At 44.8% G+C, this 24,349-nt stretch overlaps 3 protein-coding genes across 4 annotated transcripts in view; all 3 read right to left on the reverse strand.

Annotated features, from left to right (window-relative positions):
- The window catches only part of MTHFD1L (methylenetetrahydrofolate dehydrogenase (NADP+ dependent) 1 like), a 141,232-nt gene extending 138,620 nt beyond the window's left edge, over window positions 1-2,612 (reverse strand). Inside the window, exon 1 of the mRNA XM_075146175.1 lies at window positions 2,558-2,612. The gene's annotated coding sequence lies outside the window, so the exon portion shown is untranslated. The remainder of the gene's footprint in view (window positions 1-2,557) is intronic.
- On the reverse strand, window positions 1,754-20,550 carry LOC142081218 (monofunctional C1-tetrahydrofolate synthase, mitochondrial-like). The gene is made up of 9 exons (XM_075147910.1): window positions 20,432-20,550; window positions 19,219-19,303; window positions 15,432-15,482; window positions 15,301-15,354; window positions 12,523-12,647; window positions 11,270-11,370; window positions 10,215-10,339; window positions 2,558-2,669; window positions 1,754-1,809 (listed from the first exon to the last, which is right to left on the reverse strand). The coding sequence occupies exons 1-9, from the start codon at window positions 20,548-20,550 to the stop codon at window positions 1,754-1,756; spliced, it is 828 nt and encodes a 275-aa protein (XP_075004011.1).
- Window positions 20,551-21,239: 689 nt separating this feature from the next.
- Window positions 21,240-24,349, reverse strand: part of PLEKHG1 (pleckstrin homology and RhoGEF domain containing G1) — a 141,933-nt gene continuing 138,823 nt past the window's right edge. For both annotated transcript variants that reach the window (XM_075146169.1, XM_075146168.1), the window contains exon 20: window positions 21,240-24,043. In XM_075146169.1, coding sequence (XP_075002270.1) covers window positions 22,941-24,043 — 1,103 coding nt within the window. In that variant the 3' untranslated portion in view covers window positions 21,240-22,940. The remainder of the gene's footprint in view (window positions 24,044-24,349) is intronic.

Genomic DNA, 24,349 nt, shown 5'->3' on the forward strand with positions numbered 1-24,349 from the left:
CAGCCCACTGCTACAACTTGAAAAATGCAAAGAAATCTATATGCTTATGCCAAATCTTACATTTCCTGCCCTAAGAATGAATGTTGCTGTGATACGTGAACACCACTCAAATGTTTTAATGCAGTTTTCCTAAGAGCACTCTTTCAGGGAAGGGAAACACTAATATTATCTATAGTTCTATATAGCAACTAAGGCATGAAGATACTTAAGTCTCAAGAAATAGCATGCAGTTATACTGCTTAAGTTTTAGGTCTCTGGATTCCCGGACTCCCTCTGCAACGGAAGGAGAGAACTAGGTATCTGAAAGTGGGACTTGCACCAGGCCAAACACAGAGCCGGGAGAGCTCAGTCATCAGCGGTGCCCGCCCAGGCTGCAAGGATTGGCTTACCCCCATCCTGCCTTCGTAGACCTTCACCTCTACCCTGAGTCCGACACCTAAGAGGTTTCTGCTCAGAAGGATTAAAAGGAGGAGGGGCCATTCCTTTACCTTTATTTATTTATAGGTACTACTGCTCTACACTATTCCCTCTCTTCTCTGCCCCTTTCCCTTTCTCCCCCATTCCTCCTTCATATAGGAGTATGTTATACTAGTAGGTTGGGTACCTGCTTGTCCTGGTTTCAGCTGGGATAGAGTTAATTTCCTTCCTAGTAGTTGGTATAGTGCTGTGTTTTGGATGTAGTGTGAAAGAATGTTGGTAACACACTGACGTTTTAGTTGCTAAAGTAATGTTTACATAGTCAAGGACTTCTCAGCTTCCCATGCTCTGCCAGGTGCACAAGAAGTTGGGAGGGGACACAGCTGGGACAGCTGACCCAAACTGACCAAAGGGATATTCCATACCATATGACGTCATGCTCAGCATGTAAAGCTGGGGGAAGAAGAAGGAAGGGGGGACGTTCGGAGTGATGGCATTTGTCTTCCCAAGTCACTGTTACGCGTGATGGAGCCCTGCCTTCCTGGCGATGGCTGAACACCTGCCTGCCGATGGGAAGCAGTGAATGAATTCCTTGTTTTGCTTTGCTTGCGTGTGCGGCTTTTGCTTTTCCTATTAAACTGTCTTTATCTCAACCCACGAGTCTTCTCACTTTTACTCTTCCGATTCTCTCCCCCGTCCCACCGGGGGAGAGTGAGCGAGCAGCTGGGTGGTGCTTAGTTGCCAGCTGGGGTTAAACCACGACACTGCTGAAGAGACCTACGCTCCGAGCCCTGCCCCACAGATATTTAACAATTATATCCAACAATCCCTATGCAAAATAAGTGGGCATTAAAGATGCAAGGAGTCTCCTAATCACGAGGCTAGGAAAAAGAAAACATGAACTAGTTTTGGACAACTTGTGCAGCATCAGCAAGGGATAAGGCTTGGTACCCATGCCTGAGATCCTCATTAGGATCAGAGCACTGTTCTGGGAGGTGGAAGATGAATGCCCAAATGCCTTCAGACAATTGAGTGAATAATAACGCAGATCTCCCACACCCGCAGTGTGTGTTCAAGTCAAGAGCATATCACAAAAGAAAAGGAAAGGAATCTCTTGCTAAGGCCATGCTTTGCAAGGGAACTGCTTTATTATGAGCCTGATCTTGCATTAGCTCTGCACAGAGTGCCTGCTTAATTTGCCCTTAGGGAATATCCCTAGTTTAAGAACCATACAATTAGTTTTCCTTGGCCTTATGCCCATTTCCCCAGTTTTGTATCAATAGATGTCAATAAGCACATTTGCGATAGATTTAGAAAAACACATTAACCTATTACACTACCCAGGTACTTCCTTATTTTCCTCTTCATTCGCAGCATAATCCCATCTGGACACTGAACAGTCAATTCATATACATATGAAAAATCTAGAAAATATCTACAGATCTTCACAGGACTTCAAGGAATTTTACAGGAAATGCAATTCTAAGCAGTAGAACAGAATACTTCTGGGAAGCTTCTTAGTTTTATTCCTAACAAAATTCTGTAGCGTTTTTCGACTGAGAAATTCATGAACATATACCCACCCCCTCCCCAACCAGTCAGGGGAGGAGGAGGGAGGGGAATCCAAGGTCTTTTTGTAGGAATAATTACTGCAGGAGACATTCTGCCTGTTCTTAGCTACACATGATTTCTCTGCTCCCTCCTGCACCGTTCTCTGCACACAGCTTCACAGCACTTTGCAGTTGGTATTTTTCCCCCTCTTCTCCCTTCCCCATGATCCAGGTGAGTCCACAGGAGTCACAGGATAACACACTGTACAAAACAGCACTAAATAACAGATCATCTGATGACCCAAAAGTCTTCCCTCTGAATTCTTTGAATCCATAGGATCATCGTTTATTTACCAATCCTGGTACGAAGAATCTGTTCCGGCCTTTCTTCCCTCACCTGACATCTTTTTCCTATTTATACATCAGAGACACATGTATACATCCCCTGTACACAAACATCCACTTTTAAAGGCCCTCTCCTGAAGATGTAGTTTTTAATCACATTGCATTGTCACCAACATGACACAGACTTATCTCAAAGACTTGCCGTACATCACTTTCAAGAACTGTCATCTTTTAACGCCTCTTACCTGACAGCAAGTCACGAGAACAATTGATAATGGTGGTTCCAGGCTTTATCCAGCTCACAGGAACATCATCGGGTTTTGTACTGCCAACCACCACCACATCCGCGTGATGAAGCTAGGAACAGCCCAAAACACCCCCCAGAAACAAAACAAGCATTTAATGTTAGAAATACATTCTTGAATATGCATCTTATAATATTCATACTTACACAGCAGTAGTCTTTTGAGCAAAGTATTTGCAGACAACAACAAAAAAAAAAGTCCAAATTGGTGCCTTGATTCTTACCCCACAGGAAATTTAAGAACAATAGCATTTAGAATGAAGTCAGGTAAACAAACTGTGAAATCAGGCAAGTGGGGTCAGAGTCAGCACCGATAATATTTAATGGGGATTACATACTTCCAAAGAAAAAACCCTATCATTCTCCAAAGTCCTGTCCAACAAGGTAACTTGGAGAGACTTAAGAAAGGAAAGGGTTGAAAGACAGTAAATAGGCAATTAAAAAGATTATCTGACAGTAGAAAACCAGGCCAGCTGACGGGAATGCAAGATGACCTGATCTACAAACATCACTGTCTTTGAAGAATATAAATTAAAGCATTTTTTCCCTTCTCAGTTCATGTTTGTTAATCAGTGCCTCTGATTTAGTTGAACCTGACAGATGTTGGAGCAAAAATGGTTACTACAAAAATTCTTCTAATCAAAGACATAAGTGTCTTCCTTTCCTCCCTCCTCTGAAACAGGGCCCTGTACCAATTATCGGAATCACCACGAGATAAGGGACAGCACCAGAGGCAGATGTATAAAGATCCACTAAAAAAGCAAAATACAGGCACTGCACTGCCTCAAGCCTGAGTGTAGAAATTATTTCAGAGATACCGTGACTTTGGGAATATTTTGAAATATGTAAATTAATACCAAGTGTCACAAACTTGGCGAGCCTCTCTATGAATTGATTTGTGACTGATAAGCGTTCCAGCTTCTTTTTTGGCCAAAAGCGCTCTGACGCAACCCTGCCCAACCCTCCTGCCAAGAAAGAACAACTCAAATCCTGTCAGAATAGCAGGTTTTTGGCACAGCGGAGCATCCAGGAGGGGAGAAGAGCATAACTGTGGCGGAAAAGGCAGAAAGCTAAAAAAGCTCCATCTTCCCCTCAGAGGACACAAGGATGGCCTAACCCTCCTTCGAGATCCCCATGCGGAAACAAAGCCAAACGTGTGGGAGAAGATTTACTTGCTTGACAAATGACCAATGCAATGAGCTGATTCAGGCTTCAGCCAGAAGTCCTGCAACACTCCTATAATTGCCTGCAAATGTACAGTCTCAACCGTCATTCAGCCTTATCCAAATTGCTGACACTCCTGCGCCTAGTGCGAATATCAACTTACATGCCACTCCTAGAAGGTCACGTAAGTCATAATGCTTGACCAGCATCAGGTCAAATCATACTGAGGAATCTGCAAGCAAATTTGGATAAAAAGATGCTGCAATGACTTGTGTACCAAGAATACTATGCTGAAGACTCACTTTCCCCTGCAAAAAAAGGACGCAGCCTCTGCCGTAACAGTCAACGTCATCAACACAGAGAAAACCAGTGATTATTCTCAGTTACATGAATCCAGTCTTTTTTGTAGCAAAATAATGATTCACATTCTAGCAGTTATAATTCACGTACTGAAAGTCAGGTATGTCATCCCAGGCAAAGCCTCTGGGACAAGGACAAAGAGCTTTGCACAGCATTTCACATCATGAAACTATGAACCAGTTGAGAGCTGTATGCAACAAGTAATAATTTTGACAAACGTTCGGCCAACATACTTATGACAGAATTGATCTAATGTAACTATAATGCCAGAAGACAACTGACCTGACCAAATATTCATCTCTATGACTACCGATCATAATGTTCAAAAATGTTCTTAACAGCTGAACACAATCATTTTTGTAGCCAATGTTAATACTAGTTCAGATGGCTAATGTTGCACATACCCATAAATATCTCGGAAAACCAGCTGAACCTTTCATCTCATTGCCCTGCCCCACCTCCTCCATGAAAAAAGTTGTATCACATGGCAGCGAACAGTTGTCCCACAGGTTGAAGACACATTGATCTCAGAGCCTGCCCCATCATGATTTCTTTTTCCTCATTTCACAAAAAAAGTAAATGTAAAGGAAAAAAAAAAAGGCACAGATACAATTGTAATTCTCTTGCTATAAGCAAGTATTTTACCTGCAACTATTGAAAAAGTTCCTGGAGAGTCAATAAAGTATATATCACAAACACTTTATAGAATTTTTTTCCCCTGTGAGTATTTTAAAAAAATTATATCCAGAAACTTGTTTGACTGGGAGAGTGAGTCCACTGAAAGCAAAATAATTGTTTACAGAACTTTGGGTGTCCTTGGAAGAGATTTATGTGATCTCCATCAGGGCATTTTGCTTTCACTCGCAAGAAGTCGTGCCCATGCCTCCCCTGCTTTTTTTTTTTCCTCTCTTGCCTTAACCTACCCTTCTGACTGCCTGTAAATCACTAAAGCAAGCAGCAAGCCTTGGGAGGCATGTGCAGGCTTATCACCCACATCAGAAACAAATCACGGACGTTAGAGATGGAGAAGACCTATGAAATCGTCACATCCAACCTCCCTAGCAAAGGCACCGCGCAGTCCCTGGACAGAGGATGCATCTGACAGGAACCAGACGCTGCAGGCAGCCGTAGCCAGCAGGTCGAGGAGGTGCCCACGAGGGGGAACGTGCGGCCGCAGGGCGACCGACTGCCCGGTGCTCCCCGGACAGCAAGGCTGTGTCCCACCAGGCAGGCTTGAGGAAGGAACAACGAGCATCGGTGCCAAACCACCCCTAATGCACTAGGCAGTAGGCTGAAGACAAAGTACTTGAGTAGTACCCTGCCTTCCCACCGGTAAATATTTTTTCAGTTGGGAAGAGCCGTGCCAATAAATAATCTGAAACCTTACCTCGTAACAAAATATGACTCTCTCCACCAAGATTTAAGTAAAAGCAGATTAAGAAGCACCACCCATTCCCAAGACAGACACCAAATGTTAAAACAACAATACAGACTTTCCTGCCAAGTATTTAATGATAATGGTACAAAGTAGCTGTATATTCCAGATAACTGAAAACCCATTTTGCCATGAAGCCTGCATAAAAACTTCATTTCTCCATAGTTAAAACTGACTGCTACAAAAGCCATTTTTAAATACATGATCAAAAAAAAAATACTGAAATTAATATTCAAAATGTAAAAGCCCTCAGTTTCCTCAGTCTGAAGTTAGGCCAGCTAAAATTTAAGAGATGGGATGAGGAACAGGAACGTGATTCAAAGTTTTTTCAAGACTCTCCTTATGAAAAAAATCAGTTTACAGATCAGGTTCCACTTCAATCACAGCAATCCTAATTACTTTCTGAAATCTTAAAAATTTTTTATGTCAATGACTAGTTTCAGGTACTTTTTCAGGTACTTTTTCCACACAGGCATGTTCTCCTTACACGGTTTCTTCCAGTTCCATCTCTACCTTGGGAAGTTCAAGCTTTGCAAATCATTGGCAACCCAGCAGGACAACTATGCATGGTCTGCTCCGATCCCTCCCCCCTGGCTGCGGTCCCCAGGGATGAGCCGCAGCGGGCAGCCACCAGCTCCCTGCTACCCTCTTCTTGCCCAGACATCGACAGCCCCTTCCCTACCACATCGGCCTGAAGGCACTTGCCCTACACAGCGCATGTGAAAATTAGGTCCACATCTCTATTATGGGCTCAAGCCTACCGCTATGATGCACGCTTTAGGAACTGTTCCTCTAGCTCACAGGCTGGGAGGTAAATTTCAAATTGCGAGGAACAGATATGATGGACATAAAATGTTGAAGCAGAAATACTTTGTCTACAGCATCGTCATCAGAAACTCTCACGCAGCCTCCCTCTCCTCTCCTTCTACAGGATCCGAATACCTGGGTCTCATGTTCTTTCATGCTTGCTTACATGCTTCTGATACGAAATGTATTTTTCTGCCAGTACCAAGACTCTTGGTCTTATCAAGACAGAAAAAACAGGACAGCAAATGACTAAGAGATGTCTAATAGTCTGAAGCTGAAGTGTTGGCTCTAAGGAAAGGCAGACTGTGGCCAAAAGAGGTTCTTATCCAACCTGAAAAGGAACCTCCCGTTCTTGCACTCCAGCTGAACCACTCTCCTACTTCTCAACCAGGCTTTTACAAACAAGTGTTCCATTCCTAATTATACCTAGATAGACTGATTTTCAGTTCTTTTACAAGAAAATTGTAGATAGCAGCTCTCTGTAAACAGGCATAATGTGGTTCACATACAGACTACATGTAAGATGATGTGCTGAAATCATGACTGATTGAATTTAGACAACTGAAACGCAATTCAATTTCCTCATAGGTACTAAGTATTATCCATGCTTTGGCAAGAAAATAATCTGTATTTTTCAATTTGAATCTATTTGATAACCTCCTTTCAAACTAGAAAGTCTAATTCTAACGTAATAAAAGATTAAGCACATCAGTTCCCATTCTTCACCTGTAATGCTGAACTGACTTTTGGGTAGTCCCATTTTTAAATGACAGCAAGTGTGATGTTCCTGAAAGTATGTCACTAGGTCATTCTCCAGGCACACTGCAGTGATTGTGCTTTGAAGAGTTATCTACACAAAGCTTAGGAGAATGATAACATCTTACTTATTTCCACCAAAATGCTCAAGTCTTTATCTCTTACTTCATAATTTATTTTACATCCAACACATCAACGCAAAAAGAACTATCCATAGCTGTGCCAGAACCTTCTGAAATATACTGCTTTATTTCTTTTGTGATTTTATTTGAAAACCCAGGAAGCTCAAGAGTGTTGAAGGACATGGCTCAGCTGTGCCATGATGATTATTTTTAATAACTAAAGTCAAGCAAACCCAAAATGGAACAAAAAGAAACATTAATAATCAATTCACCTTAGCAAAATATGAAGTGGAGAGGGAAAAGAACATGCAAAGTGTGTCTATTATTCATGCAGGTCAAAGCAAGGAAATTAAAATGTACCATCATTTATTTTATTCCCTTTTCCTGCCATAGGACAGAAAAGACTTGCTTTAAAGGAGCACACTAAGTCAGACGGTAGATGGTATAACGCTGTTTGTCAGCAGAGCTACCACTGTTAGACTTTTCCTAAGATGGACTAAAACATACCTCCCTCCTGATCATTTTCAAAATATTTTTGAAAAAGTGGATGAGTAAAAGAAGCAATAACAAGTCCATAGCGATACAAAACCTGATCCAAAAAAACCTACAACCTTCGTGTTGCATGTCTCACTTAAATCGATAGAATTTCTAAAGAAAACACTTGTTGTTATGCTATCCTTTAAAAAGAAGAACAAATCAGCAGAGCTAGTCAAAGGTAATGTAGTACCCGCTTAAGAAAGGCATTACATCATTAAGTTCGGGATTAGTGCTTCAGTGCAAATAGGCCCGGCCAACGGATTAACACAAATAAGGTACACCTACCCTTAAGCTCAATTTTTCCTTTCCTGGTATATATTGCAAAACAAATGCATCCCAATGAAAAGCTCATACTCTTGGTAAGTTCCTTCCTCACTTCCTAAGTGAAGTTATTATGCTACTGCAGGTTATACTTCCAAACAACAGCACACAGACTGTACTGTAGAGGTATCACATTCAGAGGAAGGAGGAAAAGTGTGTAGCCGTGTCTAAAGTCAGTGTATTGTGCAGTAAAAACAAAACATGAATTAATTCTTCCAAGTCTCGGAAAAACCTCCACATCGACTAACACATTTTCTTACTTGAAATTCAAATTAAAAAACTCAAGAGAAGAAACCTTGTGAGCCTTTAAACTGTTTTTAGTTTTGAGGAAGAGAACGAGGAAGAGAAAATAAATTTGTATCATCAGCTATAATCATGTTATCTAACAATGTCGTACTTCAAATACAGGTTCCCACAGGACAGCAGTGCCTCATTGTCCAGTAGGAAATCTGTGCTCGGTTTCTGACTCTCCGGCTTCTGGGAATATGAAACAGGACAGTTTTCCCTGCATGCATTAGATTTTTATCTAGGAGCTAGAGCTAACTATAACAGAGTTACATCCAGCCAGGTTCAGCAGCGCTCTGAGGGTTACTGGTGACATGCTGCTCCGGGCTTACAGACGAGGAAGGTAGGTTTCCTCCGAGCTCTGCTGATTAGTCCTCCAGGCAAAGCAGAAACTCCTTGACTGCCAAAAGTTGAAATGAACTTGGGAAGACTGATGTACAAAGCCTCAAACTGCCTCCTGCTTAGGCCTCCTATTCTGTTTCCCATCAGTGACCTGCTGCGAGAGGTAAGCTACAGGGAATGCCAAAAAGCAAAGCATGATTATGGGAAAGCATCTGGATTGAAGGAAACAGATCTCCCTCCAGCATATCAACAGCGCTGCACAAGCAGCTGTGGCCTGGTCCAAGTCTTTTGCTGTGAACCAGTGGAAATACCTCTGGCCACCCCTGGACCCACCCCATCCAGCCCAAAGCAGTCCTCTAGCACAACCCCAAGCAATGAGAAATAATTAAAGAATGAGACATGGCTAGTACTAAGTTCACAGTGCTCCCATCTCCAAGAGAGGCATATGTTTCCTAAGCGCTGCCAGTCACTTAAAGCACAGAGCTGAGACAAGCCTGACCAAAACATCCGCAGCTGTGAAAACACAGGTTTGCCAGAGAACTTTCTAACTATCACAGCTGCTTAGGCTTATTTCCTCCTCCTGCCCTTGCCTTCGAAACGCAGAGGTCCGACGCCATCGTTTTGCATTGGCTGCCACCCTGTGGCGTGAGCTGTCAAATATCACGCAAGAGCTGTCCCTACAGCGACTCGGAAACAGCCGCCGGAGTAACGTGCATCTCTTCTACAGCTAACACCCGGGGTCGGTTCTGTGGACTGAATTAGGAACCCCCCTGCACATGCCCAAAGGACAACACGTTCCCAGCTGTAGTATTCTATGAAATTTGGGATTAAGGCACAAAGTGGGAAGTTTGACAGGAAGTTGTACCAACTTCTAAGTTGTTGCTAAAAGCTCTGCAAAAAGGAACCGGGAAGACCACGTAAATGAAATCCTTCAAATTAAGGCTCCTGAATTTTTCTGCATCCTTTAACAGTTCTCTTCAAAGATAGATTGTGATCCTCCTTGTCCCAGAAGAGGCAGCATTTGCAAACCTTGAAGACACAAATTCAGTGAAAGTAATTTCATACAGATGACTATATCACAGGACACAAAGAAAGCGGGCATCTCTCTCGCACTGAAGGAAAGAAAAAGGGAGACCTAACGCGTTTCAAACTGTACCTGTGAATTCTTTCTCTCACAGCTACCAGCGCAAAATAACGAAGTTACAGCAGCTGCTGCTAGGTATGTAATATTCTGGCAGAGGCCCCTGTTTGCCTGAGCACCATTTCTGAGCAAGCAGGAGGGAGAAGAGAAAAGCTCCTAACCCACGCTGGCTACTCGCGAGCTCCAGGGCCACCTGGGACTGAAACGACGAGCCTCCCTCTCGGGAATGGCAGCGAGGGGCGGCAGTGCCACGCGGGCGGGCGGCCGACGGGGAGGCCCGGAGCGGGGGGATGCGGGACGACCCCCGGGCAGAGAGAAGAGCGCTCACCTTGGCCTGCAGCTGAGGGGCCTTCCACCGGCAGCTGAGGGTCGCCGCTCCCTCCCTCTGCAGCATGCACTGCAAGGCGGCACCCACCGCCCCGCCGGCTCCCACCAGCAGCACCGTCTTCCCACCTGCGCGACAGAAGGCAAGTCGTTCAGCCGCCCTCCGCCGCAAAGGCGCCGGCACCAGGCTCCGCCGGGCCGCGGAGCTGCAGCGGCTAGGTGAAGTGCCCCCCTCCACCAGGCCACTGGCTACCAAAGCCCCCCAGAAGGGCCAGCAGAGCGGCTCGCGACGGGACAGCGCCGCGTGCCCGCGCAGCCGCAGCGGCTGTGGCGTTACGGGCAACTCTTTCGGGGCCCACGCAGTCAGACAAACCACGGGTTTGTTTCCTGGTGACTCTCTAATTCTAGTAAGCAAATACTGCTCTTCTGGTTTTCTGGTACTTTATTTGCACAAATCCTTTCGTTCGCATTTGTTACTAAGTACATTTGACCCCCTGTTTACAGTCCTGCTACAGAAATCCTTGTCTCCACAATTACGAATCACTATAGGAGAGACTACTTCTGAAACGCTGCCGTACACTAAGAGCGTCTTCACATGTCGTAAAGGCACTTTAAATCTGCCGTTTCAATGTTAGCATTCACACAATACAACCCAAACCAAAAGATTTGCTCAGCAGTTATTTACAAGCAGACCTGGATTTCTCCAGCTGTTCACACCAACCAAAATTGTCAAGTGAAATCCTTAAGTGACGTTTGTATTTTTGGTTTTGAAGACTCGGATGTCTCGGGTGGCTTCAGTGAGATTATTTAATCTGCTGATGGCAGGTAATCCCTGCCTAATCTCCAAAATCCATAGGACTGAAACCCATTTCTGCAAATATTACATTCAGATCTCGCTGAGGTTCCTCACTAGCAGGAGACAAATATATATCGGGTGGGAAAACAACACAAACCAGAAAATACAACAAAGAGAGATGACATTCGTCTCTCAGTCAAGACTAAAACTGAGAAAATTAGTTAGGCTGAAATTAATGTAATAATTATGATAGCAGGTCTCACCTAAATCTTCAAGCAGCTCCATCACAGCACATGCTGCAGGAGGAACCAGACAGTCATAGGCATCGCCACGTACCAAGTGTCCTAGGTTTACATCGGATAATCTGCAGTGGAAAAATACGGCAATTTAAAAAAAAAAAAAAAAGAGTTTGTGCAACATAAATCCTCAGTAAAGCTTGTAACATGGCTAACAGCTAATCCCAAGAGCAAACACGTCTCATAAAAGCAAATCCTTCGGCAGCCATGTACTGTGGCTAATTTGTATCACCCCACATCCCAGCCAGCCAAACACTCGGCCTCAGGAGGGGCCAGGGAAGGGACCTGCCAGTGAGTGAGACGAGCCCACGCCACACGGGCAGCTCTTGACCCGTGGCGGTGGGCTACCCGCAGCACGTTGGGCCAAGCCACCTCGGTAGCTGCAGCGGGACCAGAGCAGCGCTGCCAGAGCCAAGCCGGGCCGGGGGCAGGGCGTCCTCCCGGGCTCAGGCTGCCTGCCCGGGGGGGGCGCGGGCGCTCCTGCCCCGCACCGCGTTCTCCCTCATACGCAAAGGTGCTCTGAATTTCCCGTTCTCTGTCAGTCTCCGCTACTCTGGATAATGGAAAGGTAACTAATTTGCAAGATTTTCAGATGTTTTTCCTGACGTGAAAAAAAAAAAGGAGAGGAAAAAAAGAAAAAATAATAAAAATGGGCAACAGCCTGCAGCTGAGAGCAAGAAGGCTGCAAGAGCAGCAAAATGGTAACCCAGACACCTAAATTATGCCAGTAGCCTCTCCAGAGCGCAGAGCAATGCAACTCAAGAATGACTGGAAAGTTGTGCTAACGGGTCCAAACTCTTATAGCCAACCCTCCCGCTGTGAGAGCGTGCTGTAGGGAAGTTAAAACCCTCTCTGCAACTTTTCCATCAATCCTTCTTGTGAAAATTTTGGGGTCTGTGTTCAGTACTTTGTGACTACCATTTGTATTATCGAAGTACTGAAATACCTTTAAGTATCATCAGTAAATGAGAACTTCATTTCTGATTTCTTTGAAAAGTCCATGTCCTGAATATACAGTATATAAAGATTAAAAAGATAATGATCAAAATGACTTCAGCAAAAGACTTCTCATTGATTCAGCGGCATCTTTTATCATTGCTCAATAGCACAGCTAGACACATTAACTGAGGAATCCATTAATGAAAAGCACAGGGGAAAATTCATTTTGCAGAGCCATCAGCCTTGTGTCTACTAATATTATTTCTCAGTGCTTCACTTACCCATCCACATCCTTCTCTGGTTTCACAGCATTTAATACCTTACTGCTATATAAGCTTTCTGGGAGGTCAAGGGCAAGGCCCTGCACATTAGGATCCTCATTAAGTCTCAAGATTTCATTGACAATCTAGGAAGTTAATAAAAAGCATTAAAGATCAGAACAACAGACAAAAGAAGAATGTAATTAGAAGGGGATAAAACCTGTATTTTAAAACTACCTTATGGCCACCTTTGCTTCCCTCACATATTACTGCAACTTCTAAATGAAAAAGCAATAACCCGCTTTCCTTGTTTTCTATTTCCATGGCTTACCAAATTAAGCCATCCTGACTCCATTCTAAACATTTTGCAAAGCCAACACATACTGCATGACATTATGCTGCCAAAAGCATTTTGTCTTTCACCATTCCAAATCTCAGCAAAAGCTCCACACTGTAATGGCTTCAGAAGATGCTTTTAGAAATAAGAAGCCTTGGTTAAAACACAGTTCAAAATAGGACCAGATTGGTCCCAACACAGAACATGGACAAAAACTTACAACACTGGAAAAACCCATTATACAAGAGAAAATTCATTTTACTAAACCAGTATATATTGTTACCAGTTTTCCTTCTCAAAACACCCTGATCCTAAGGCCTGACAGTCATCTTGTGAAGAACTGTTATTTTGAAAAGGCACTGCACAAAAGTGTACGAACCAGACGCGGGTTCAAATGTTTTATAATTGGTCATATTTGACATCCGATACTGTACTACCTACCCTTGATTGCTTCACCTCTAAAGTGCAATGCCGATCCATAGTGATATATGTTATTCTGCTGTGACCATGAAGAATACAATGGAATAAAACATGCTGAAGTTTTCTCATGTGAGAAATGTCATGTGAGCACGTCTTTCCATCACATAAATACAATCAGTGTGCAATCACCACAAAGCTGTATAATTTAATTGGGTTAATACCCAACTGAAACTGAGTGGTTTTTTTCCTTAGCTAAGGCCATGCCTTCCTAAAATGCTTTTCACGAAAAGTATTCAATATAATTGTGAACATTATTGCCCAAATACTTGATACGCAATCAACATAAAGCTAGGGGAATTTGGTAGGGGTTAGACCGTCTGCAACTCTGAACCAAGAGAACGTGCTACGTTCGTGTTAACAAAGATTATACAAGCATGTCACTGGGTATAGAAATACCCCTTTAGTTTGCTGACTTCTGAGACACAAACAGGCATATATATTAACACCCTCTGCCATTTGACAGCAATAGCGCTGGTATACATTCTAATAGAAAGTAAGGTTGAGTGTATACACCCCAATATGGATGAGAAAACATCCACATTTTGCTTAAAAAATCCTGAGATGCTACAAAATGTTTGGGGCCTACAGAGCAATTAAAGGAAACATAGTTAATAAATAGCCTGAATCTAACGAACTTTGAACTATATTCCTGCTTCCTGGGAAAATAATTCAGTTTTCCATTTTCATTACGTTTTACTTTAACTCAGCTTTCCATCATCACAGCATTCAAAATACTTACAACTCATGCAGGGTAAAGCAATCTTGTTTTAACTTGCCTTTACGGTACACAGACAGCTATGGCAGAAACAAAAAGTGCACGGTATTGAAATCCCCCCCACCTTCCCAAACCAGGGAATGCAAGCTAGCATGTGGATTTTAACTGAGAAAAAAACCTTTATCGTAGTGAGTAAGCAGGAGGGTAAGCAAACTGTTATGAACTTTATTGAAAGTAACTTTCTTCAAATAACGAAAATACCCTGCTTTTCTCTTTACATATGCAGCTCAGCCACTTCCTAAGATATTACTTCAAAGTAACAGCAACTACTGCTGCACACACACTATATTTTACCTATTTCCTACTGTGTTACTCAGCAGATAAAATGCATTTACCAACAGCAAAGTGTATTTGATCTTCATTTCAAAAGCCCACCCTTCTTAAATGGGTAGCTGACTATTCATCATCCACAAAACTGGACTCCCAAAATTCTTCACAGTAAGTTCCTCTCGATGTATCTGGAAGCTGTTCTTGAGATTACACTGCAAGCCAGTAACATTTTAAAAACAAAGTGTACCAAATACAAAACAGTACACAAAACCCACAAGCCTGCAGGATTATCAAACTTGCCAAGCACAAGGAGGCCAGCTGGGAACAGTGGCATCTTTTACTACACATTCCCTTGCTGTTTTCACTTTCAGATGCCTCAGAACCATGTATATTAATATGGTTTGCTATATTTAAAACATACTTGCTAGTAGTGCTGTGCCTCCAACCTAATGCCTTCGACAAGGTAAGAATTCAGCCCTCTAGTGATTTGGGGTGGATGATTTTTTTAATACGTACTTTAAGCATTACAAGATCAATAAACAGGCAAATAAACTCAACTCCTTCCCCCTCTAAATCAATTAATCTTTTATTTCCCTGAATAACTTGGGCAAGAATCAAGTACAGTCACAAGAGCAACTGTGGGAGATAGGATACCCGTGCTGGTATGAGGGGACGCTGCAGTTAAATACCAGACACAAAACCAAAACATTTCTCTGCTGATTCTGCTTCAGCTTGCCAGGGGACAGCAGACAAGCCCATTAATTCCCTTTTTTCCCACGCTTGCCAATAGGGGGATAATACTTGCTACTTGACTAAGGCAGTCCCAACCCTAATTTGAGTTAATAGAGATCAGTTCAAAGCGTTAATGAATGTCAGCAATAAATATAAGTTTATGACGAAAGCGAAAAAGGAAGAGTCCTTCAGGTACGGCAGTTACCTCATCCTTGCTGCTGCCTTCAGGGAGACAGATGTGAATAACACGTAGACCAACCTGCCAAAAGAAAATACTTATAATTATCAAAGGCAAGTAGCTCATGATTAATAACAAGTGTGTCAGCTAAAGCTTACCTCTTTGGCAAAGTTCTTGTTTATTTCTTGAATCAAATAATCATTATGTGCCTTGGGGAACAAAACAGAAACTAAGTTTTAAAACAGGTTTAAAACAATAAAACAAGTCTACACAAGAAATGTAGCGAGATGACTGTGTCTATTAGTATTCAAACGAATAAAAAGCCTAGCAATTCTAACAAAGAAGCAGAAGGCTATCCAGTAAATTTATTTTGGCTTGATTAGTTTAAGTGTGTGTTGATATCAGCCTGGCTTTTATAGACAAGAGTGGCCATTTCCTTCACATAAGTTTACCATTTAAGAAAGGTACCAGTCTGTATCTGAAGAAACTGTTCTCCATCCAGCCATGTTACAAGGATGAAATAGGCAACAGCAATACTAGCATTTCCAGCAGCGTCCCTAAATCACCTAACAACACTGGTTTGCCTCACCACCAAAAATGAGGCACATCATTGTCATCATATTTGCAGCGAGTTCTGTCGATACAGAAGCAAGAGAAGTTATCAGTTCCTCCCAACTGCCAGCGGGCACCTGCACTAGGGCAGAAGCGTCTCCTGGGCAGGTTTACCTGGGAGACCATCTCACCCGGGAACCCACCTCCCTGAGGTATCTACACCTGTGTGCACTGTAAATATTACAATATTTCAGTTGTGATTATTACGACTAATTTTACTCTTCAAGTTACTCTTGAATCTTAGGAGGCTCTTCAAATATCTTCACATATTGTAACAATAAAACTGAGAATTCAATATCCAGAACTAGAAACCCCCTACCAACTGATCAGTGAGAGTTCCACCCTCAAAAATGTTAGTGGCTTCATAACAAAATGAATAAAACACTTCTCGCAGCTATATGATTATATATAAAACCTGTCTTCCAACCTAGACAACAGGACTGAAATAAATCATTTTAAAAGGGTTCGTTACAATTTCATGAACACATCCTACATAGCTTTTTCCACAAGACTCGGTGCCAGTGACGTCCCGTCAGAGTTGAGCCGCTCACTTCGTGGTTAGCTGCCAGCGCAGGCTTCGCCTGTCAATAGCATCACCCAAAATGACTTTGGTTCAAGCCTGTAACAATTTATCAACCTGTTAATGGTTCAAGACTGTTGTCAATGAAAAAAAAGAGCGTGTAAAAGGACAGGCTCTGGGCAGAGAGGCAGCTCCTGAGAGGGGATGAGGGCTTGGCCTCCATCCCCCGGCTCTCTCCCCCAGCCCAGCACTGCCTGCATCCCTGGCACCGCACTACCAGTCTCCCACTCCCCAAATCCGGCAGCTGGGGGCGAGCGGCGGCTCAGAGCCTGCTGCACTGAGAACACGCGTGGAGCTCACACTGTGGCGAGGGAAGAAGAGACGGGATTAAGGACAGCTTGGCAGCTGCTCCCCTGTGGAATTGTATCCCCACGCTGATGTGTAACCGCCAGGACTGTTCGAGAGGTTTGTCTGGGATTCAGCCACCAGCGGTACCACGCGGTCCCACGTAACGCCCCCGCGGCACCCGCTGGTGAACGCTCACCTCGTGCGGGTGCAGACAGTCCCTGCCCTGAACCGGTTTCCATCACAACCCGCGGAGCGGCACAGGCGAGGCCAGAGCTCAGGACGTGGGCTGGCAGAGCGCAGGGGGAGGGCAGGGGGTGCAGGGGAGCCAGCAGCGCTTCGCTGAGCTTTGCAGGGCAACAGCTCCACTGCTAAGCAGGATCCTGCCGCTGTATGTTAGTTTTCAGCTTCAACAAAATTAAGCAGCCACCAATCATTTTCTGCTGTTGCACAGCTCCAAATGAGGTTCAACACAGATAATAAGCAAAGCAGGTATCAATCTCGGTATCAATTTAGGTTCAGATGGCTAGAGAGGAAAAGAATGCATCTAAAACCATTCCAGAGCAGGCTCAGTCTGCAACTCCTCACTCCCAGTACTGCTGCAGAGGCGGTGCCACGTTACGCCGACTGGCAAAGGAGACCATTACCCACGAGTGACTGGCAAAGGAGACCATTTCGCTGCCCTCCCTCTGCTCCTCTGGGGGCAAGGCAGCACATGGAGATCAGCACGAATCTTAAGGCTCTGCCCACGTTCCCCAGTAGAGCAGTGCACCACAAGAGCATCTGTAGACTAAAACAAGCCTTCTTTGTACCAACAAATATACATTTAAAATGAGTTCTGCTTCAGTCCTTACAACCAGACTAGAGCTAGGGTGACTGACAGCTGGAGAACATCGTTTGGGTGAATTTCATCCAGAAGGATCTAGGCCACATGTTCCTACAGCCACCTCATGATGCAAACCAAGTGAGGTAAATGGGAACAAGAGGGACATTCATTTAAAGCACAACCATGATCAAAAGAAAAACACTGATGTAGATGCATCCCAACTGATATTAAAAGTGAGCAGGAACCTCCCCCTCCTCACACAATGCTCTCTCCCATCCTAACAATGTCCCTTCCCTCGTGCCAGCATAAAACTCTCATGTGGCCATGCAGAAAACCAGACTCAAGGACTAATGCGACAGAAAGGAAGCCTCCCCAGACCCCTCCAGCCCCGGATGGATCACTGCCCCAATCCAGCTCACGGTGCAACTGGATGGAGACAAGACAGGAGTGAGAAACAACAGGTCACTGAGAAGACGGGTCACTGCTTTCCTAGCAGTCCTTAAACTTACAGCCTTAGAGGGCTATTTGAAAACATTAACCACAATTACCTGGAGGAGGGTAAGAGATGGGAGAGCTTGTTCAGTCAGCCTTGCTAGAAGACCTACTGAAATAAAGTTGGTGCTGCATTTCTTAGATTCACTATTAGTACTTAAAAAATATTTATAGTTACGTTTTAAAATTAAAACCCACTGGGTCAGAGATTCAGCGTGCGCCCACTCAAAACCAACACCTAGGAAACAGGACAAAAACATTTTTGCCTGCACAGCTCCGAGTCCCACTCTGAATGACAAACATCCCCAGTTTATTGGCCTTGAAACCTTAAGAAATCTAAAGAGGAACATGTCTCAGCTTTGCAGGGGTAGCAATCCTCATCTATGAGTCCGATTGCTATCTCAAAGATGGAAGCGCCAGCGGGATGGAAAGGAAAGCTCTTCACGGTGTTAGTAATACAACAGCTCTCAATTACTACGAGATTGCTTTGCCTTAGAAAGCGCTGCTACTTCTAAAGGATACTGGCATTTTACACAGAGCGTTTATTTCACACAGGCCCTTTTGAGCTAACTGGGAGTTTTCAGTGTGGTTTTCCTCTCCTTAGGACAGGAAAGTTAGCAGTAACGCAGTCATAAGCTGCCCAAAGGCAACGAGGCTGGCAGGAAGCAGCAGGGTCTCTCCTTAACCCTGGCAATGTTATTTCAGGGGTGGGAGGTGAAGGGAGGCCCACATTTTCAGGCACGTAAACACTTTTTTCAGGCCTGCAACAAAAGCTTCAAGCTAAATAAAGGTTGATAACAACCGCTTTGACTTTAAATTAAATACGTCAATCAACTTAGACAACCTGTGAGAAAAGGTGATCTGTACTTACAATGGGGAAGACTGTGTTAGCAAAGGGAGGAAGGGATAAAATTGTTCCCTTCCTTCACAAACCTTTCCCACAGCCTGAAGTTTGCTGTGGCTGTTTCAGGCCTGGAGAAGGGCTTGTGAGACTGAAAACTCTTCAATCTACAGCCTGGTGGGATTACCTCCTCCTACCACTTTGCTTGAATAAAAGTCACTTTCTGCATCCTGCACTTCTGAAGTTTCAGACAAGCAACGGTACTGAAGGGGATCTCTCGCAGCCAGCTAGCATACAGACATACTTTACCTGAATAATGGCAAGCGTTGGCTCAAGCCGAGGGTTTTCTCTCTTAAGAGAGGCCAAGGATTTTTTTGCATTCTCAGTGATTTTGCTGTAACACAATAACAACAGGCAAATCTTTAGCAAAATAAATCAGCAGAAACCTACGTTAGTCAGCAATATGGAATAAATGCTTAGGCGCATATGCTTTTAATCATCAAAATTACGCATGAATGTAAACCGTGAAGGCTGGTGTTCAGCAGTCAGGTACAGAAAACCCTAACAGACCAAAACACCTTTGTTTTACAGATATGTGTGTCATTGCTGCAACATGCTCAAAACTTTATAGCTAGCCTATGCTACTTCATGAGAAGGCTGGTCCAGCCCCACCACAGGAAGCGCAGCAGGGATCCACCACTACCAGCCCTCAGCTCAGATGGGTCCTTTGTTTCCATACCCTTGGCCCAGGTGGCGACAGAAGCAGGGGGCTTTACACCTGGGGCCGCTACACTTAACACAGGCATCACCAGCCCTAACAGCAGCAACCCCGACACTCTTCATGGATGCTATTCAAAACTGAAGGCAGCAGGGAGACAGAGGAGCTCTGTTTGCTGCCCTGCTTCTTGGAAAAACCAGCGGCTGCCAGGCACTGGAAAAATTTTCTGAGTAAGTGGCTGCCAGTTCTCCTCTGTTACCTTCTGCACATGGAGATGATACTTACCCAGCAGGGGAAGAAGGAGACGCTACAGGAACTAGGAGACCCCCTGAAAGATGCCTGGTCTGTCCCCCATAGCTGGGGAAAACACAGCCTAGAGCGGTTTTTTGCTACCTCATACTTTCCCCGTTGCAGAGGCCAATGACCAATTCAGGTCGATGCCGTGGCAGGCGAACTGTCCCAGCTGAGGTGGAACGGACGTGGCGGCGGGGCGGGGGGGACACACGACGCGTTTTCCAGGCGCAGGTCCATGCGCTGCCTCACCTGAACCACCGCCACGTAACGCCCGCTCTGCTCGCCCTCAAAAACCCGCAACACAAAAGCCATAGCAAAAACCAACATTTTACCAACAGCTCTCCTCCCCTCCCCGGTGGGGCATCACAGACCCCAAAACCCAACCGGAGTACCCACGGAGGAAACATCTTCCCCCTAAAATCTCCTTTACTCCCCCCCCTCCCCTCCAAACACAGACACCCCCCCCCCGGTTGCATCAGCCGGCGCCGCTTCCCCACGTGCGCCTCTTACCGCGCCGCCGCCGCCGCCGCGCCGCCGCCCCGCGGCTGCCGCCCGCACAGCCCGCGGCTCGGCGGCGGCGCGACGGGGAGCGCCGGAGCCAGGCAACGCCGCAGCGCCGCCGTCCTCATCCTCCGGCGAGCTCCGTCAGCGGGGCCGGGGCCGGGGCGGGAAGCGGGGCGAGGGGGAGGGCGGTGCCGGGGAGCACCGCCCGCCCCCTCGCCCCGCTTCCCGCCCCGGCCCCGGCGCTCAGCCCCTTTCGCTTCCGCTTGCCTGCAAGGATTAAAAAAACCCCCCAAAACCCCAAATCACCCCAAAACGTCATCTACGACCGGCAGAAACCACCATGTCCCTCCTCCCGACGCCAATGAACGGAACCCAAAGCTTTTGCATACTCAACGTTTATTAAAAATAGTATGAAATGGTCCCTGGGAGAAGTTACACGCCAGTAGAAGTCCCTTTTTTTCTGTTTGTTTGGTTTGGGTTCCCCCCTGCCTCTTCCCAACTCCACTGATTGCATGAGATGCGAGTTGAACAGCATTCCCCCGGCCGTTTAAACAAATCTAGACGTGCGTGGGTAAAGCACAGATTTAACTTCTATTCGTATTTACAGTACTGTACAAGCTATATTAAATAAATACGGGCTCTGCTATGGCATCTTAAATATGTACAACATTATTTCTCAGTCGGATTTTACTAGATAGATGCAGGTCCTATCACAGTGGATGCACTGACTGTAACAAGTATCCCTGTGGTACGAGCTAGTAACTACCATGACCAACCAGCCCTCAAAATAATAACTCCTAGAGCCAATGCAAGATACGTGTGGTAAATAATTTAATCCGTCCTAACAAATTCAAGTCCTTAAATCTTAGTCTACAAGTAATTAGCTGTACACTGATAACTTCAGGCTTTCCTCACGGTAACCAATATAGTAAATAGTCGGCCCTTCTGGAAGTACAGTGCTCTGTAGCTGAGGGGAGTAATATGTGGTTAGTAAAAATAGTACTTCAATTAAACTCCTTTATTTAGTGATATGTTTAAGTCGGTACTGGCTTTATCCACATAATCTGAAGAATTTAAGCACCAAAAAAGAACAGTCACACAAGATGATTAGTGTAGACATGTTTAGGCTTTCCTTTAGCTACAATGTTTTCAAGTAACAGAATCCAAAGCTGTGCAACAGCGATGATGAAGGGGAGTAAATGCGCATTGTATTGGAAAGCCTGTTCTTGTTGTAAATGGCAGCATTTATTCTATACATTATTTGCAAAAGAATGGAATGTATTCTCAATTTTTAAGCCACTTTCATTGTACATAAATCAGATTAGATTCAGCCCTGGCTGGTTTAGAAAATATGTATTTTACCCCTCTCTGCCAGGAAAGATCATTTCCTACCACGGGAGATACATTCCCTGCTGAAGGCAGCTTGTAACTCAACCAGCGGTATCGCTGAAACACCCTGCGGGCCAAACACACCGCAGGATTGACATCTCACCCAAGCATCTGGCCAAGCCCCGTTTTCTCTCGGGGTTACTGACTTTGGGACTCGAATGAATACATCACAGGCCACTGCATATAAAAACACAGCTACTTGGCAAACTCACACCCAGTGGCTTTCCACTGCTGGGCTCTGTGCTACAAGATACTCAAAATTTTGCCTGCATGTCAAACACCACGATCACCGGAGGTACCAAACCCGGTCTAGTCATCTTCACAAGCAGCAGAGCCCCCCTTCCACTGCCCAGAACATCCTCCAGGCAAGGACTGCGTCACACCCACAGCTTCATGTAAAAAGCTGCTGCTGTCCACCCTCTGCCTACTATGCAGTTCTATAGAAAGTAGAAAAGGCTTCAGACACAGAGATACCGGTCTGGCATCCCGCACAAGCACTAGGACTAGATTTTGTTTAAAACATAAGAAGTCTGTTCCAAAGTAACGTAGCATATGCATTGGTCCCACACACTTGGAATCTGTCTGTCGAAAAGTAACGTGCAAGAAGTATGCGCAATTGCACACGTAGCATGTTGGTGTAATTACCAGAACCCTGCTCAGAAATCTGCACAGCCACAGGAGTAGCTGCTCAGCTAAATGCTCCCATACGTAACCAGAGTAATCACGTGGGTATTTTGGACGCAGAGCACTGGTCACCCACTCAAAAGTCCAAATACTAAGGTTTCCACACGATAAAATGGTTTAAGAATCAAATGGCATCACACTTGGTTCGATGGTAAGAATCAAAGGCTATCACACCTAACAAGGGAAGAGATGCAAAGATTAAATAGGAGATGAGAAGTCCACCCGCACTATGGAGCGAGACCCCAGACAGTGCGCACGTGGCCTTTTTCACTTCCAGGATTCTAAACCATTTTTAAAAAGATACATTTCACATCTATTTACAATATTACTGTGATACAATGCCGGATTGTGTAATATTATGGAAATACATGATGCCAGTACTGACTGTCCTAGTATATACTCTGTCATGATAAGGCAGTACAGCTAGAAATTACTGAAAGCATCAAGCAAAGCTACTCGAACTGAGACACTGAAACTTCTCCCTTAAAGACTGGACAATATTCTGCTGATTGGGAGACGGTACTCTCCACAGGTAGTCGTTCAGTTTATCTGAATCACTGTATGCAGTCAGATAGGGGGTAAGCGCGTGTTTGCTGCTGGTGGACTTTGCAGGAGTACAAGAGACAGTTTTGCCGCAGAGGGTTTCAGAAGGAGCAGCGTCTGCGTTACGCAGTTTAGGATCCGATTTCCTTGTTTGGTTCCGAGAAGTCTCCAAGTCCGATCCCTCATCTTCAGACTTTATTTCAACATAGTCATCATCATCCCCTTCTCCTTCTTCAGTATCTTTGAAATTAGAAAAATAGTTCTGAGTGGCCATCTGTGCCGTCAGAGGGGAGGCCCTGTTCACTCTCAGGACTTTTTGAGAATCCTGCAGAATCATACCTGAACAGTTTTCAGGGATCTGCTTTCTCGTATCAGGCCCCGAACACCCCGAAGCAATACCCGGCGTTTGATGGCTGTTGAATCGGAAGTTCCTATTTGAATGGAGCTTTTTCTTGTCCGTTTCGTTAGGATATACAATTGATTCTCCAGACCTGTTGACCACAATTGAGGAAGATGACTGCGACCTGCTGTATGCCTGTGGTTTTACATTGCTTACTCTTCTTCCAAGGGAGTTATAGATGTGATCTTGATGTAAATTTTCTTTGTTCGGTTGGCTTATAATGGCACTCCACCTCTGCGCGGGGACATGCAAACGGTTAGAAATCTGAAGGGAAGGCACCGAGCCAGCTGATGGCAACTGCCTTGAATTGCTTTTTGTACCAGCTTCTGTATACGAGCTCTTGGACTTTGGGTCTTGGGATTCAGGCCATGGAGAGAAGTCGGCCAGCTCACCGTTACTGTACGTAGAATGCAAAAGCCAATCTTCTGCTCTTGAGCATTCACTGGCAGCCTGGGAACGGGAAGGAGACACAGCCACGGGTGTGGAAAACCTCCCGGCTGATGGCTCCTGAGGGGTGGCCCAGTCTTCCTTTTGGACCTTCGGTGAACTTTCTCTAAAGACGATTTGGTCATAAAGCTGGGAATATTCAGCTATTCTGGCACCTAGAAAGGAGAGAGAGAATTAACTTAGCAGAGGCAAGCATTCCATTCCAACGAGTCGCATGAAAATTTAAAAATCCCAAAATGCTTTGTATTGGTCAAGAGAAAAGTTCACAGCTGTCTCAGTATCTTCAGCGGAAGAGCCGTGCATTGCATTGCATTCCAGTACATTGTATTGAAAAAAAGAAGCATAAAATGTCTTGCAACAGTGAACAGTCATGCAGGATGCAATGTAGCACATGGTTCCAATAATAGGCTGCTTGTTTCACGTTAAATGGAAAAGAACATTCTGAAAATGGCCTGGTAAAT

The sequence above is a fragment of the Calonectris borealis genome, chromosome 3 (assembly GCF_964195595.1).
Source record: "Calonectris borealis chromosome 3, bCalBor7.hap1.2, whole genome shotgun sequence".
Taxonomy (NCBI): domain Eukaryota; kingdom Metazoa; phylum Chordata; class Aves; order Procellariiformes; family Procellariidae; genus Calonectris; species Calonectris borealis.

Bases quoted from the DNA above. Each gene is read 5' to 3' on its own strand.
- LOC142081218 (XM_075147910.1), bottom strand. From the start codon at position 20,550: ATGAGGACGGCGGCGCTGCGGCGTTGCCTGGCTCCGGCGCTCCCCGTC. The intron at 15,483-19,218 runs GTAAAGTATGTC...TTGTTCCCCAAG, and splicing joins CAACGCTTGCCATTATTCAG to GCACATAATGATTATTTGAT. The intron at 15,355-15,431 runs GTAAGCTTTAGC...TTCTTTTGGCAG, and splicing joins ACAAGAACTTTGCCAAAGAG to GTTGGTCTACGTGTTATTCA.